The sequence below is a fragment of the Zonotrichia leucophrys genome, chromosome Z (assembly GCF_028769735.1).
Source record: "Zonotrichia leucophrys gambelii isolate GWCS_2022_RI chromosome Z, RI_Zleu_2.0, whole genome shotgun sequence".
In the NCBI taxonomy this organism is placed as follows: domain Eukaryota; kingdom Metazoa; phylum Chordata; class Aves; order Passeriformes; family Passerellidae; genus Zonotrichia; species Zonotrichia leucophrys.
The window spans coordinates 24,025,506-24,039,756 of NC_088200.1; the positions used below are offsets into that span (position 1 = coordinate 24,025,506).

At 36.7% G+C, this 14,251-nt stretch overlaps 1 protein-coding gene across 3 annotated transcripts in view; it reads right to left on the reverse strand.

Annotated features, from left to right (window-relative positions):
* Nucleotides 1-14,251, reverse strand: part of SMC5 (structural maintenance of chromosomes 5) — a 43,366-nt gene that overhangs the window by 18,374 nt on the left and 10,741 nt on the right. For all 3 annotated transcript variants that reach the window (XM_064735860.1, XM_064735859.1, XM_064735858.1), the window contains exons 7-15: nt 13,223-13,384; nt 8,851-8,922; nt 7,791-8,046; nt 6,467-6,621; nt 3,846-3,959; nt 2,769-2,863; nt 2,441-2,573; nt 1,394-1,567; nt 1,095-1,264 (exon numbers count right to left, since the gene is read on the reverse strand). In XM_064735860.1, the coding sequence (XP_064591930.1) occupies nt 1,095-1,264; nt 1,394-1,567; nt 2,441-2,573; nt 2,769-2,863; nt 3,846-3,959; nt 6,467-6,621; nt 7,791-8,046; nt 8,851-8,922; nt 13,223-13,384 (1,331 nt within the window). The remainder of the gene's footprint in view (nt 1-1,094; nt 1,265-1,393; nt 1,568-2,440; nt 2,574-2,768; nt 2,864-3,845; nt 3,960-6,466; nt 6,622-7,790; nt 8,047-8,850; nt 8,923-13,222; nt 13,385-14,251) is intronic.

Here is a 14,251-nt window from a genome sequence, read left to right on the forward strand (position 1 = left end):
AGGTTATTAGACACTGAACTACTGGGAGGGAGCAATAAGCCTGCTGTTCACAGAGGTCTACTGAAGCTGGGGAAGCAGTTGACAGAAGATTTGAGAGATTCAGCAAAGACAAATGCAGAGTCCTGTCCTGCGAACACAGTGGGTCTGGCAGTACTATAGGCTCATGACTGACTGACTGCAGCAAAGTTCTACAAAGAAGAACCTAAAGCACTGCTGGACAATGAGCTGTGCATAAGCAAGCAGTGCACCCTGGCAGCAAACCAGGCTGTATGAATAGGAGCACAGGCAAGTTAAGTGATTTTTCCTCTCTGTTAAGCGCTGCACACAGTTTGGACCACTGTGCAAAACCCCAGAGGGCAATCAAGACGGTCAGGGGCTACAGCACGCACTGTACAGCACAGGATGAGGTGCTCTGTTTGTTCACCATACACAAGAGACTAATAACAGCCCTGTATCAACAGAAACCACTGACAGGATGGAACAAAGTTCTCTTATGAGGTACACAGTAGAAGAATTGATAGACAGTGTGCCTAGGTTAAAACAAGAAAGGTCCAAACTGGATGTTCATGTTGTCTACACTGCCTACTGGGAGTGTGTGCTTAAATGAAATACCAGTTGAAAAATGCCTTGACTTCACGTCTTATAACAAACAGCAACAGAAAAACCAATTGCAGAGACCCACAAAAACAAAACATATGTAATGAATGATACTATGCACAACTGGGGCCTTACTCAATCCCTGACATGCTCACTTAGTACCATTTATGCACACTATGGCATTATCTAGATATGTGCTACAAAGTTAGAACAATAATCTAATATTTGAGTAAATACGTGCAGTGATATTTAACTGGAATCCTATGATTTTATTACAGAAAATCATCTGGAACATTGCTACATGTTGTCTCAGATACATACATAATTTCTGAACACCTTCCTTGTCTTGATTATCACCTGTATCTAATGCTCAAATACTGGTTACTTTTTAAGGGTAAAAGCACGCTGTATTAAGAGAAAACAAAAATATCTCTGCTTTTAAAATGATAACATAGATATTGTAGATTTTTTCACAAATAACATAGCTTGTTTCCTACCTATCCTTCTTCACACCAATTTTTGATTCCAACAGCCTCCTCTGGTTTTCTCTCTCTAAAAGTGCCTTCTTCTCCTGCCTGAGTTTATTGTCCTTGAGATCCAGAAGTTTCTGTCTCTCAAACAGTGCAGTCAAACGTGCATCCAATGACTTTAACGTATTACTGATATCCTGAAACAAAAGAAAATGCAACATCAGCATCCTCACTGTATGCCATACTAACATATGGAGACTCTGCTTAATGCATGATAAAATGGCTAAAAGTTCACAACATACACAGTTACAGAAATACATTGGTACCTGTCGCTGGTTTTCCAACTGTCCTCTTTCCTCTGTATCCACTGAACTAGTGAGATACTGTGCATCCTTCAAGCACATGTTACTAGTGACAGTTTGTTTTGTGTAAGCAGATATTTTAATAACATATCTTTCTTCTGCTGTATAAATTTGCCTCAGATTGGTTTCCTGTGTGACCTAAGATATACAGAAAAATATTAATCTGACAAAAGCATTATTGAAGGCAATACTTTTCAGAACAAGGAATAAGTGTGATTGATAAACACAGTAAAAAAACTTCAGCTTCTGCAGGTCCTACTTATTAACAACCTTTGCAAAAAGATGCTAAGTTTAATGCAGCATTACACTTGTAATTCAGACTGGTAAGCAAAGAACTGTTGAGATACTTTTGGAGTACATTGCCATAACTAATTAAACAAATCTGATTGTCAATATAATAGAGACACCAATGAAAAATTGTTAGCATTGGTACTGCATAGTGAACAAGGATTGTATTTACTTCAGATACCTAACATGCTGCACAGGTATCCTGTGTAACAAAGAAACAAAGTACTAAAGAATTAATAGATGAAACCATAAGGTGAGCTGTAATATATTAGTCAAGCAAATGTGTCTGTAGGAGAAAAGAAGGCATAAAAATACCAGAGCTGCTTGTCTTACAAGCTTCATATCAAAAAGGATACTATAAATAACCAAATATTTACCATAACTCAAGATACATAAAGGTAAAATATGTCCACTACACCAGAAATAGCAAAAAGCCTCCACAGGATAAGTTATATTTGACTAAAAATGTTGCTCAGTTTATTTATGCAGTATCAGCTATATTCTGTCAATTAGGCTTAGCAAATAATTAGGCTGACTGAATTTGTTAAAATGTCTTGCAATATGTTAGCCCATAATGAACTGTTCCCACTTCTACAAGGCAAACAAAAAGGGTAAATAAAATTGCTAAAGCAATTTTTTGCATTCTCCATGTTTACTTGCCAAACAACTTCCGAAATAAAACTCCACACCACAGGTGCATTTATGCTTCTTCAGATACTTTACCCTTTCAATCATGTCTCTGGTCTTCTGTGTTCCCACAGGAACATCATGAACATGGTACTGGTAACAAAGGTAACTCATCACGGGAGAAGGCGCATCAAATAACTCTCGTAAATATGAATAAAATCCGTATCGGCTGGAGAAGAGATAAAGTAAGCATCACAAACCAATTCAGCAGGTAAGCAAGCTGAAGTTACTGAAGGGTCAGAAAGAAGTCCCACTAACCCAGAACTAAACTGGTGATAATTTGATTTGCATAAAAAATTCTAATATATAGCAACAAAACAAACCCACTGCATTTAAAACAATCCAAATACAATCAGATACATACTGTAATTCTTCAATAGGTCTGGATGGTAAAATTTCAGCACATGATTTATCAGGCGCACATACAGCATTCACTCTTAGATTCTGACGATCACGCACCTATATTAAGATTATATTAGATTATTTGGTAAAGACCAGAAAAATAAACCATGTGCAAATAAAATATTAATTACGGATTCAGAGTCAGAATTATTTTCAACTGATGACCTCTGGAAGAACTTACAAATCCACTTTGGCTCAGAAATAACCAAGTTCTCTAAAAGCAAACTCTATTAATGTCCCTGAAAACACTATATGCTAGAGAAAATAAAAGCAATCAAAGAAACCCAGGGCCAAGTGCTCAGTCTAAAGAGCTACTTGTATAAGTGAAGATCAGTTGAGCTGGTTTGAGCAGCCTTGAACTGAGTTCCACAACCACACAAGCAAGACACGCCCCTAGAACTTCAGATATCACTACTACTGTTCAGGTATAAAAAAGTGGTTAGTTTCCATGAAGAGTGATGAGTCTTCAAAAATTGGAGGACAGTCTGTCACTAAATACACCGTTGTGCTGACTGTAGTTGGGAAACATTGTGACAGTTCAATACCGTATTTTCTGCTTTTTTCCTCTTGCATAATCTGCCTGACTTTCAAAAGGAACAATCTTCTCACTGATTCAGGAGACAGGAGAACTAAGAAAAAACAAGCTTAATTTGCTGTTTAGACCACTGCATGTCACAAAATATGCTTCCTGCCTCTTTATTCAAAGGGCAGTGGAAAATTTTGGTACTAAATTTGTAGATTTCTGCTCTACCCATTTTCTTGTACACAGTATTTTCTACTTAAGTGATTATTGCCTTAAGGAGGGAAGAAAGGAGAAGACAATCTAAAAAAACCACATTTTCTAATAGTCCTACATGTATCCAGTTAATCTAAGGTTTAAGGAAACCTTAATTCTGAAGAAAATTTTTGAACACTACACATTATCCACTTGTTATGATATAGGTATCTATCATTATCATACAGATTTACTCGCTAGACTCCCAAGTCCAGGGTTCCTACTTCAGTACTTGATAAAATTCCAAAATTGGTGCCAACTTGCCTCCACCAGAAATGTCTCCATATCTTCTTGACACTCAAAAACGAAAGCCCTCAAGTCATTGGACGAAATGTGATTTTCAACATATTGTGCAAATTTACTGTCTTTCATATTGATCTAATAAAGAAAGGTAATGAGCAAGTGATTTAATACAATTCAACTTAACATCCCAAAAAACACTTCAAATAATCAACACAATATCCACACATACATTTAATGAAACCAAGAACAATGTCTTTAAAAATATATTTCTTTGCCTTTTTTGCAACAAATTCTCTTGGGAGGAAACCTATGCTAAGTCACGGATCACTGTGCTTAATTTTTAGCCATCCATATCTTTTTTCAGCACTCCTGGAGTTATCACCATCTCTTACCATACCACCTCTCCCACTCCATCCTGGCCTTACAATTGAAACCACCCCCATCTTATGTCTAATGGCTCTGCTCCAGCACTAGTAAGGGTTTTTCCATTAGCAACAGAAAACATCACACTCCTTAAGCTGAAGAGCATTTGAATTCCTAAGAAAAAAGCCCCACATACTTAAAATGGATGAAGCCTTCCAAATCTGAATGAAATGTTAATGTTTGTGGTTTTCAGTTGACTTTGACTAGTAATTAAACATCATGTCATTAAACATGAAACACAAAGGCAAAATTACAGACCAACTACACAATTTAATAATCTCAAAATGGAGAAAGGCTGGGTACAGTTAACAGCAATTTGAAAGCTGGAATTTTTAAGTACACCAGACCAATTTACATAATACCAAAGTGTACTGGTTTTGGCTGAGGTAGGGTTAATTTTCTCCACAGTGGCCAGTATGGGGCTGTGTTTTGGGCCTGTGCTCAACAGAGGGTTCATTATACAGAGATGGTTGTCATCTCTGAGCAAAGGTTACACAGAGCCAAGGCCTTTTCTGCTCTTTGTGATGCCACAGTGGTAGGGCAGGGATGATGGAGACTGGGAAGAAACAGAGCCAGAACAGGTGACCCAAACTGACTAAAGGGATATTCCAGATCATCATCCTCAGTATACAATGTGAGAGGAAGGAGGTACCCTTGGAGTGATGGCTTCCGAAATGTCATAGTTTAGGAATGCTATTCTTCAATTTAGAAGGCCCATTAAAATCATGGCACTGCTTGCCCCCCATGTCCCCTCCCTGCCTCCTGCTCCAGCAGGATGGAGTTGAAAACTGGAGGCAAAAAAAGGTAAAAATCATGGGTTGACATAAGAATAATTTACTGGAAAGAGCAATAAGATAAGAAAGCAACCAGTAACTGCAGCAATTTCAATAATAAAAGGTGTAAGACTAACAATGTACACCCCCAACAAATGCTGACTGCCGACTGTGACTTCTCCCAACCTGAAAGGCAAAATTACAGCAAGAGTCTCTTCCCCCACCCACCCTGCAAAGAGGTGCAGTTATATGGAACAAATTAGGGTCTGGCCACACCCTCTCAGCCACACATCCTCTCAAGCATTACCAAAATTTAACCCTGTCCTTGGCCAAAACCAAGACACCAAGTCACTGCCACACAGGATGGAGCCCAGCTCTCCTGGAGATGGCTGAACACCTGCCCGTCCATGGAAATGGTGACTTAATTCCTTGTTTTGCTTTCCTCGTGTGCATGGCTTTTGCTTTCCCTATTAAATTGTCTATACCATGAGCTGTCTAAGCTTTTACTCTTCTGATTATCTACTGAATTCTGAACAGGGGCAGTGAGTGAGCAGCTGCCTGGGGCTTGACTGATAGGCAGGATTACACCTCAGAGAGAAAACAAATCCACACATCAATTGATGCCACAGAGGCTAGTGAGGCCATATGTAAAAGTAGAGATATCCCTATTGAAGCACTTATAAAGCTATCTTGATGTGGTCTTTCAGGGAGAATTCAAAGTTCTAATGATAACAAGAAATATTTGGGATTCTATTCTAAACAAAAGTAATTCTGAACAGCCCCAGTACATGTACCAAGTGTAAGAATTTGTATATAAATATTCTGATATACTAATTTAAATTGTAGCAATATATTAAGTAAGTTTGCAATTCTGCAAAGTGCAACTGGAGATCTTCATCCTCTTCACATTACATAGAGCATATACTGCAAGCATGTATTGCACTAAAAAAAGTAATATCCTCTTTGAAAATTTAGCCTTGCTATTTCTAGATCATACAAAAGTTATCAAACCAAACCAAAACACAAAACAAAACCAGCAACTGATTTCTGTGTTTCTAAATGGCTGGGTAGAGCAAACAAAAAAACTACTCCGAGATCACAGAGGGAAGTTAAGCACAGCTGAGCAGGTTGCGCTGTAAAGGCAGATACTCAATTGGCAACTGCTTTTTTAAGCAGCAACTAAGAACTACTTAAGTAGTAAGACTGGATAATAACTGGTTGCACCGCAGAAGAAGCCTGCAACAGGCATCTTCTTGTGGAGGAAAGGAGCCATCCCACCTTACTCAATTACAACACTGCCTATGGAAATCTAATTATGAATATCCTGCATGTACTTGGCAGTACATTCCAAGACGTGTCTTAAAAGTCTCCCAGTCATTCTTGAAGCCTTGCAAGACATACATAATCTAACCGTTTACAGAGTGGTATGCAAGTAAATCATCTTACTTCAAGCATCATGGGTTCACAAGGCTTTTTTTTAAACTTGTCTTTGTTCTTTCTTAGCCACATAAGAGCAGAGTGCGTGTCTTGGAACCTCTGTTTAAGCTTCTCTTCCTTCACATGCATTATATTATTAAGTTGTCCAAGGCGATCAATTATTCCTGTAATTTAAGGTAATGTCTTAAACAGTGTCCACAGTAAGTACACATTATAACCAGCATTTTCTGGTATCTAGTGACCACAGTCCTCCAAAACTAAGGTTGTTGGTAAATGGAAAGAACTAAGTTTCTCTTTCCAGAATTGAGATGCTGCTACTTCTGAAGAAATCAATAAAACTATAAAAGCTTAAAACACAATTAAAAACTTATCTAAAGATTAACAAAATATGGTAAGCACAGTAAAAACACATGAATTTTGCCATGGAAGTATGTTTTTTCAAAACCTGTCCTACCTCTGTATCAAAAACAAAAACTTCCCCAGAAGAAAGAGACAGTAGGACTAGTAATGTGAAATATCTGTTACTTCATGCTAGCAAAAAACAAAATGTGTGACAAGAGACTGTGTATGAAAACATCTACTACTCAGAAGAGACAGAGATCAGAACCTGAGAATTTTGTGCTACTCAAGATAAAATATAGTGTCTCCTTCCCTAGGTCACCTGGACTCCCTATCTCAGTTTCTTCTTGGATTCTAGGGTTCTTGGATTGCCAGACAGGTATGTGCAAATGAGCAACATTCACTGAGCAATATGTATATAACACCTTCACTAGCTGTCAAGCTTCAGTTTTTAAATTTTATTTCATTTATTAGAAAGGACTAATAGTAAATCCCGGATTAATGTAAAGAAACTCTGGAAATAAGGTTCATCTAAGAAGGAGAATTGCAGCATCTGCAGCTAACATACTACATACAGTATATGAAGTAGCTAAAACATTGTCTCTTCAAAGCAAACTGCTTTCTCCATCAGGTCTGGGATTGCTTTTCACAACCTGCTAACTACAGACCTTCCTTATTAACCAAAAAATCCCCCAAACCTCCAAACAGCCAAAAGACTCTCCTTACTCAGATATCAGAAATACTGATTCCTTGAAGGATAGTTTTAAGGTCAATTTTAAATTTTGCATCTTCTTGTTCAATTTTGAAAGTAGTTGTTACTTTTAATAAAGCTGTTAACAAGAGAGAGGACTGCTATACATGTAGGCCAACTACAAGTAGTAGTTGAAGTAAACACCTTGAATTATTTCACTACAGCAGGACAAGGAGATTTTGTACAAGCAGATGCATTAAAATAATAAAATAATTTGACAAAGAAAAACCTTAAGTAACTTACTTTTCTCTTCTCGCTCTTGGTTGGTTTTTTCTGCTCTTAGATCACTAACATCGTTATCAATATTTGCTTTCTCTTCTTGTAATTTTTTCAGCTCAGTATTAACAGCATCAATTTGTGGCTGAAGATTCTCACAGACTGCCATTGTATCCAGCTCATTCTGCCACTCTTGTATTATTTGTTGAGTTTGGTCTATTTTCTTCTGCCTGCTTCTTTCTTCATCTTTTTTCATTCTGAATGCTTGATTAATTTCTTCAATCTAAAAATTTGGAGTATTTCAAACAAGAAATGAGTTTGGTATACAGAACCTACAACAAATACCTAGGATACCTGTGCAACTGCTATTAAATGGTTACATAACTGTGCACTCAAACCCCAAGAGTCTGTTACAGTTCCAACAGCACTATGACACAGTTCCAATAGCACTACGGCAGTTGAAGAACACAAGCAAAAATACAATCATGCCTATAAATCAATTTTTGAAGTTCCTTCATTTTCACAAAAGCAGAACCTCAAAGGTTAATTAACTGACTAACAGTTGCTTAATACATCTGAAGTTTAGTCTATGATTAAGTAAAATCTATAGCCCAAACACAACTTAGAAGTTTTGACTTTGCATCCTTATACATTTCATTTACTATGCATTTCTTGATCAAGTGCATAGATGAGACTGTTTCACAGCCTTGAAAGGATGTTTCTTTTACAAGATGCAATATGTATATCCTTAGAAGCAGTAACCTACAGCCTCTACGGTGTAACTTCTCACACTATAGAGGCTGCAGCTTTTCAAAGCCTATCACAAATGGCATGTGTGCATATGTTTCTGTCAATCAATATATATACACACTGTCTATTTTAGTAGGCAACATAATTCATGCAGTATACACCTCTCTCTTAGTAATTCCCGTTTGACTGATAGAGTTCTAAAGATACACTGTGTACTAGAGGGAGGGAAGAGTACAAGCACTTGCAGCATCTTCATAGAAATTTGCCACTCTGCTAACAGAAGAGCAGACAAAAAAAACCAAAAACAAACACCAAGAAAAGTCAGCAACACTCTTACCTGTTTATCTTTCATCTCCAAAGCATCTTGTTTCTCTTTACACTTCTGGGAAATATTTCTGATTTCAGCAGTCTGCATACAGCAAGATATTTAAATTTACAGTCAATAAATTCAGTTATATTTGTAAAAAGTAGCCAGATTTTTAAGAACATCTTGTATATACATAACTAAGTATTTACTCCCCATTTTACTACTGACAAAGCCATCCTTACCCACTTCTTATTCTTAACTGTATCTGTAGCATGTATAATTTCAGCAATTTGTCAAGACTTGCATAACAGCATTCATATTGTACTGTTCACAACCATTCTGCTATAGGTCTGCAAATTCTGGCATGACATAGAGAGGATGCGCCTAATCTGAAATACCTCCATCCTTGATTTCAATGAAAATGTTACATTCAGATGCCTACAACTATAAAATGTTCTTGCCTCCTTCTCCAAACACATTTTGCAAAGAAAGGTGATACTAAAGAGCAAGCAAGGCTTAAGCTCCTAGGCACAGGATGGCCAAACCAGGTTTTGTCCAAGTCATCCTACCTGTGAATTGCATTGTGCTAGAGCTAGATCCTACCCAACTGAGCTCAATAATTTGTTGGCTCAAGTGTAGGCATCCATGTCTCTGCTCTTTCTCTATGCTCAGCTTCCATAAAGCAGAAGAACAATATAGGTTGGAAGGAATTTCTTGGCATTACCCAGTCCCATCCATTCTCAGAGCATGATTTTATTAGGTCAGGTTGCCCAGGCACTCACACAGCTGAGTTCTGAACACAGGGAAAATACACTATCCTTTCTCTGAAAACTGCATTCTTCCTTCCCTAAACTCTCAAGGCTGAAGCACTGTGAAGAGAATACTGGAACACTGTAGAAGGACAGAAAGATTCCAAGTAAATTCCAGTGCAGACATGGACACCAACACAGCACTCCCAGCAGAAGAAATGTCTTCCTATGAAAAGTCATACTGAAAACACTAAGATGCATTAAAAAAAAGGAGAAAATAAAACTATGCAGAATTTTTTCTCTACCCCAACCTCAAAAAAGCCCCCAAATTTTAAGACTCGTGCAGACGGTTTGCATGAAGTCAACACAGAAGAAATACATCTGGGTCTTGCAGTTGACTGCTATGAAGTAATGATTCTGTGATGCTCTTTTCAAAGAGTTCACAGAGGCAGCCTGAAGAGGAAGCTCTCTCCAGGAAACTGATACACAATGTTCACAAAATGGTTCTGAAGGCTCTCAAAATTGGGGCACTACTACGGAACCGCAATTCTGTTTTTCAGTTACCACTGTATTTTCAGTTATATGTTTCTAGACAGACCTATCTACAGAACAGACAAAAAGCTAGAATTGTCTTTATGATTTTCATTGTATAACCAAAAAAGACTGCTTTACACCATTAAATATTGCTAGAAAACTGCATTACATAGTTAACTCTGTTCAAATGCCTTTAAAGAGCCTGAAGAAACTGTTCTGAAAATACAACATTTCAAACTTTTCCTATAAAATGGGTCAGTTTCTTTTTTCCACATTCTACATGACACACTCAAACCACCAAGTCTTACTAAAAATTTTTATTCTAATCCAGAAATTGAAAGGGTTTTTACACACAGAAACAGGAGAAAAAGTAATACAATGTCTGGATATATTAATATAATTCCCAGAATTACTCCACCTTTCTTTGCTGTTCAGCTCCTTCCAGACAAAACTACAAATCCATACTGGACTTTTTGCCAACAAACTTCAAGAAAGACAAAATGAAGGTGTGGTTATTTCCGCTCTCACATAAATATCCTCATGTTAAGAGAAAGATCTCAAGAAGCAGTCAGAATTAAAGTTATTTGATAATGGATATAAGCCTCGAGCAAAGGATCTGAAGAGAATTATATTCCCTACAGATCTGTGTATCCAGAATAGAGCAGACTTAAATATTAAACTGCTTTCCTTTAATGCCAAATTGAAACTAATCAACTCCTTCTGGCTCACAGAATATTCACCTGTGAAATTCTTGCCAAATGGCTGCATTTGTACAAAGACAGAATTTTAAGTTACAAAAAATTCAAGCAGTCTATGAAAAGGTGAGGAACTAATCATGACAGAGCAGCTTAAAGCCATTTCATGCTACATCAAAACTATCTCCTGACAGTGCAACCAGCACTGATTCTCCTTTCCAAAGACATTTCAACAGCCCAAGTTTCAAAGTATGTGTGAGGGAAATTCATTTCAGCAGCTGAAAAAAAGGTACTTCGTGAAAGTCCAGAAAGCAGCAATACGTGTCTCAGATCTTCTTAACTTGCCTGGTATCTTGCAAATAACTAATGCCATAACAACATATATAATATATTCCCTTACATCTTTTTCCACAATTCTGGACTCTGAGCTCAAGACAAAATTATAATCATTCAATCTAGACTTGAACATATCATTTAACATCAGAAAAAACAGGTTTGGAAGCGTCATAGTATACTACTATATAAAGAATATTATTAGTTATGAATAAAATACAAAATTGTAACTCATCACTGGAAAGTCGTATTAAGAGTATCTCAGTAAGTCTTCTATAAATTACTTATTTCCAATTTATCCTCTTTCCTTCTTCTTGTATTGCTGGCTACTGGAATACTGTAGAACAAATGTACCTAATCCAATTTCCAGACATAAATTATTTACTTATTATTAATTCATTAATTAATAATTAATTAGCACACAGTTAACCTTTTGAATATACAGTATATGAAAGCTTTACTCAACAAGTTTAGATTGAAAAGAAAAATATGCTGATTCAAGAGTATAAATTAATCATCTCGAACATTCTCTCAGGTTTTCTTCCACTGTTTTGTAGGAAGTGCCTATGCTGAGCAAGCTCCCTGCAAGTTCAAACTAAAATGATCACTGTTTGTCCTAGGTTTCTTATAGAAACAAAGTACAACCTTTAACAAAAAAGATTACTTTGATGTGAATACAGCCCAATACTTCCAAGAACAGAGGTACCAATGATTAAGTAGAACTGCTCCCAGTTCCAAAAAAAGAGAGTAGTTTGACACATACGGGTAAAACCTAACACAGTAAGACCAAGTAATGAGAACAAAGTTTATCACTTCACAAGCATGAAGGCATTGCTGCATTATGAAAATCAACTTCAATTTTCCAGATGTTAACTTTTCTCCAAGAAAGTACATTTACCCTTAAACAACAAAAACCTTCAAAACAAAAAGCCCAACCAGACCAAAAAAAGGCAACAGCAGCAAGACTACAACATTTTGGAACACTGATGTATTTTGCCTCACAGCACAATAAACTCTTGCAATACTGTAGGAGACAAAACCCAATTACTTTTAACAAAGAATTTTCTTATAATTATGAGGTACTTGAGTACTTCCTAATGTTAGTGTAGCATTTATCACAACAAAAACAATGTTGTGAACAACAATCTGTAGGAGTTTTTTGCCTGGTCTTTCTGCTCTGGTTTTGGGTTTGTTTTTTATTTGGGGCAAGGGTGTGTATTTTGGCGCTTTTTTTTTTTGACAAAGCATATAACTAGTTTATTAACTCACAGTGCATTAAATGCCACTGAAGTTTCAGACCCCCATTCTACAAACAGAACTCACTGCAGCAAACAAACATTCTCATGGGATCATTTAACTTTGGTTATCCACTACAAATTTGTGCAGCTTATACACACAATGACTTCTGCAGTCTGAATAGCAAATACTAGTCAAAATCCTGCAGGAAATTACAGTACTCTTATTTTCCGTATGGAAATAATATTTTTTTTCATAAACCCAGGAAGAGCAGCTGTTATATAAACTGTAACATATAAGTAGGTTTACCATTAAAATCCCTTATGCATAAAAATATTCACAACTAATGAACAATTACTGTCTAATTAAAAAATGAAGTCCTACTTATGCAATTATGTTCAATATTAGAGGAATGCTTTTAGGCCAGAAAAGTTGTAATTTACCTTAAATAAACCATATTTGAAGAAGATAAGAGGAGTGAACATCCCACAAATCCAAACCACAGGACAGATGAAAACAGGCATATAATTTATTGGAAGTACTTAACTTGGGGAAACTACAAACAATATATCCCAGCAGATTTTAAAATTTCTCTTTATTGTACATTAAAGATTTGCTTTTACAAAACCAAGAGCAGACTGAAGAACTGCTACTAAAGGTTTACTAAGGAATATATTCCTTGAACAGACACAGAGAAGGCACTAAGAACCAAGGGCACAGGTGCTTCAGCAAAATTTCTGCTGAAACATCATTATGACACACTAGGAAAAAAGAGGTTATTACTTTACATTTTACAAAGCTGAACAGAGAGAACCTGAAATATTACCTATGTTAAACAAGAACTTCAATACCTACATTATCTCTGGTTTTCATATCCAGATTGTTTAAATTTTCTTCAGCTTTTTGAATGTTTCTTGTCCATGGGGCCTGCTTTTCTCTCAGACACTTCAGTTCTTTCTGAACTTGGTTTCGGCACTGTTTCACTTCTTCATGCTGTTCACGAAGGTTTTCATATTCCTTGGAGGAGTTGAAAGTAAAACAATTAAAAACTGCTGTATTCTATTGCAGAGTTTTATACTGTCCAAAGGTTTTATTTAACTGTTCATGAGTTTTAGAAAAATATCTCTTTAAGAAACTAGCATTACAGCAACTATGTAATTAATACTGTTACTAGTTCAAATGACAAATAGTTATAGGGGTCATTCAGTCCCCAGTGAACAAGGACACATTATTAATACTTCTTACATAATATGCAATCAACTAGAAGAAACAACCCAATTGTCTGCAATTACCTTGTCTCCAAGTTCATCTGGGATCATGGAAAAAAACCCTTAGCCCCTCTCTGTTCATAGTTTGAGACTACTTACACAGGAGTCTAAAAGCCAAGGTGCAAATAACCATAGACACTTGTGGAGAGTTTTGTGCAGACGTGGCTTGAGGAAAAAGGCCATGATCATATACAGCTGGTTAAGCAGTAAAAAGCAGCTGTAAGCAGTAAGTTGTCAGCCTTTTCCCTTATGAGAAAAACAACAACACTGCGTCCTTGAGCAAATAACAAGAAAAACACGGTGAAAAACATGGCACCCTTGAACGTAGTCAACAGCAGGATGTAAAAACAAGTATTAGCCTCAACAAGAAAACCACAAGTATTTTGAGAATGTAGCCACAAAGGAGGGGTTGACATGTAATCTGTAACCAATGATGAGCTCAGCTTTTGCAATATGTATGAGCTTAATTAACACTACTACAAAAGTATGTAAGCTGGATCAATAAATCTGAGACCAATGATCATCAATAGGATGGGCTCGTCTCTCTTCACTTCCGACAGACACTTTTGGGAGAAAGGAAAGGAAACGAGCTGGACAGATTGTCAGAGCAAGTAAC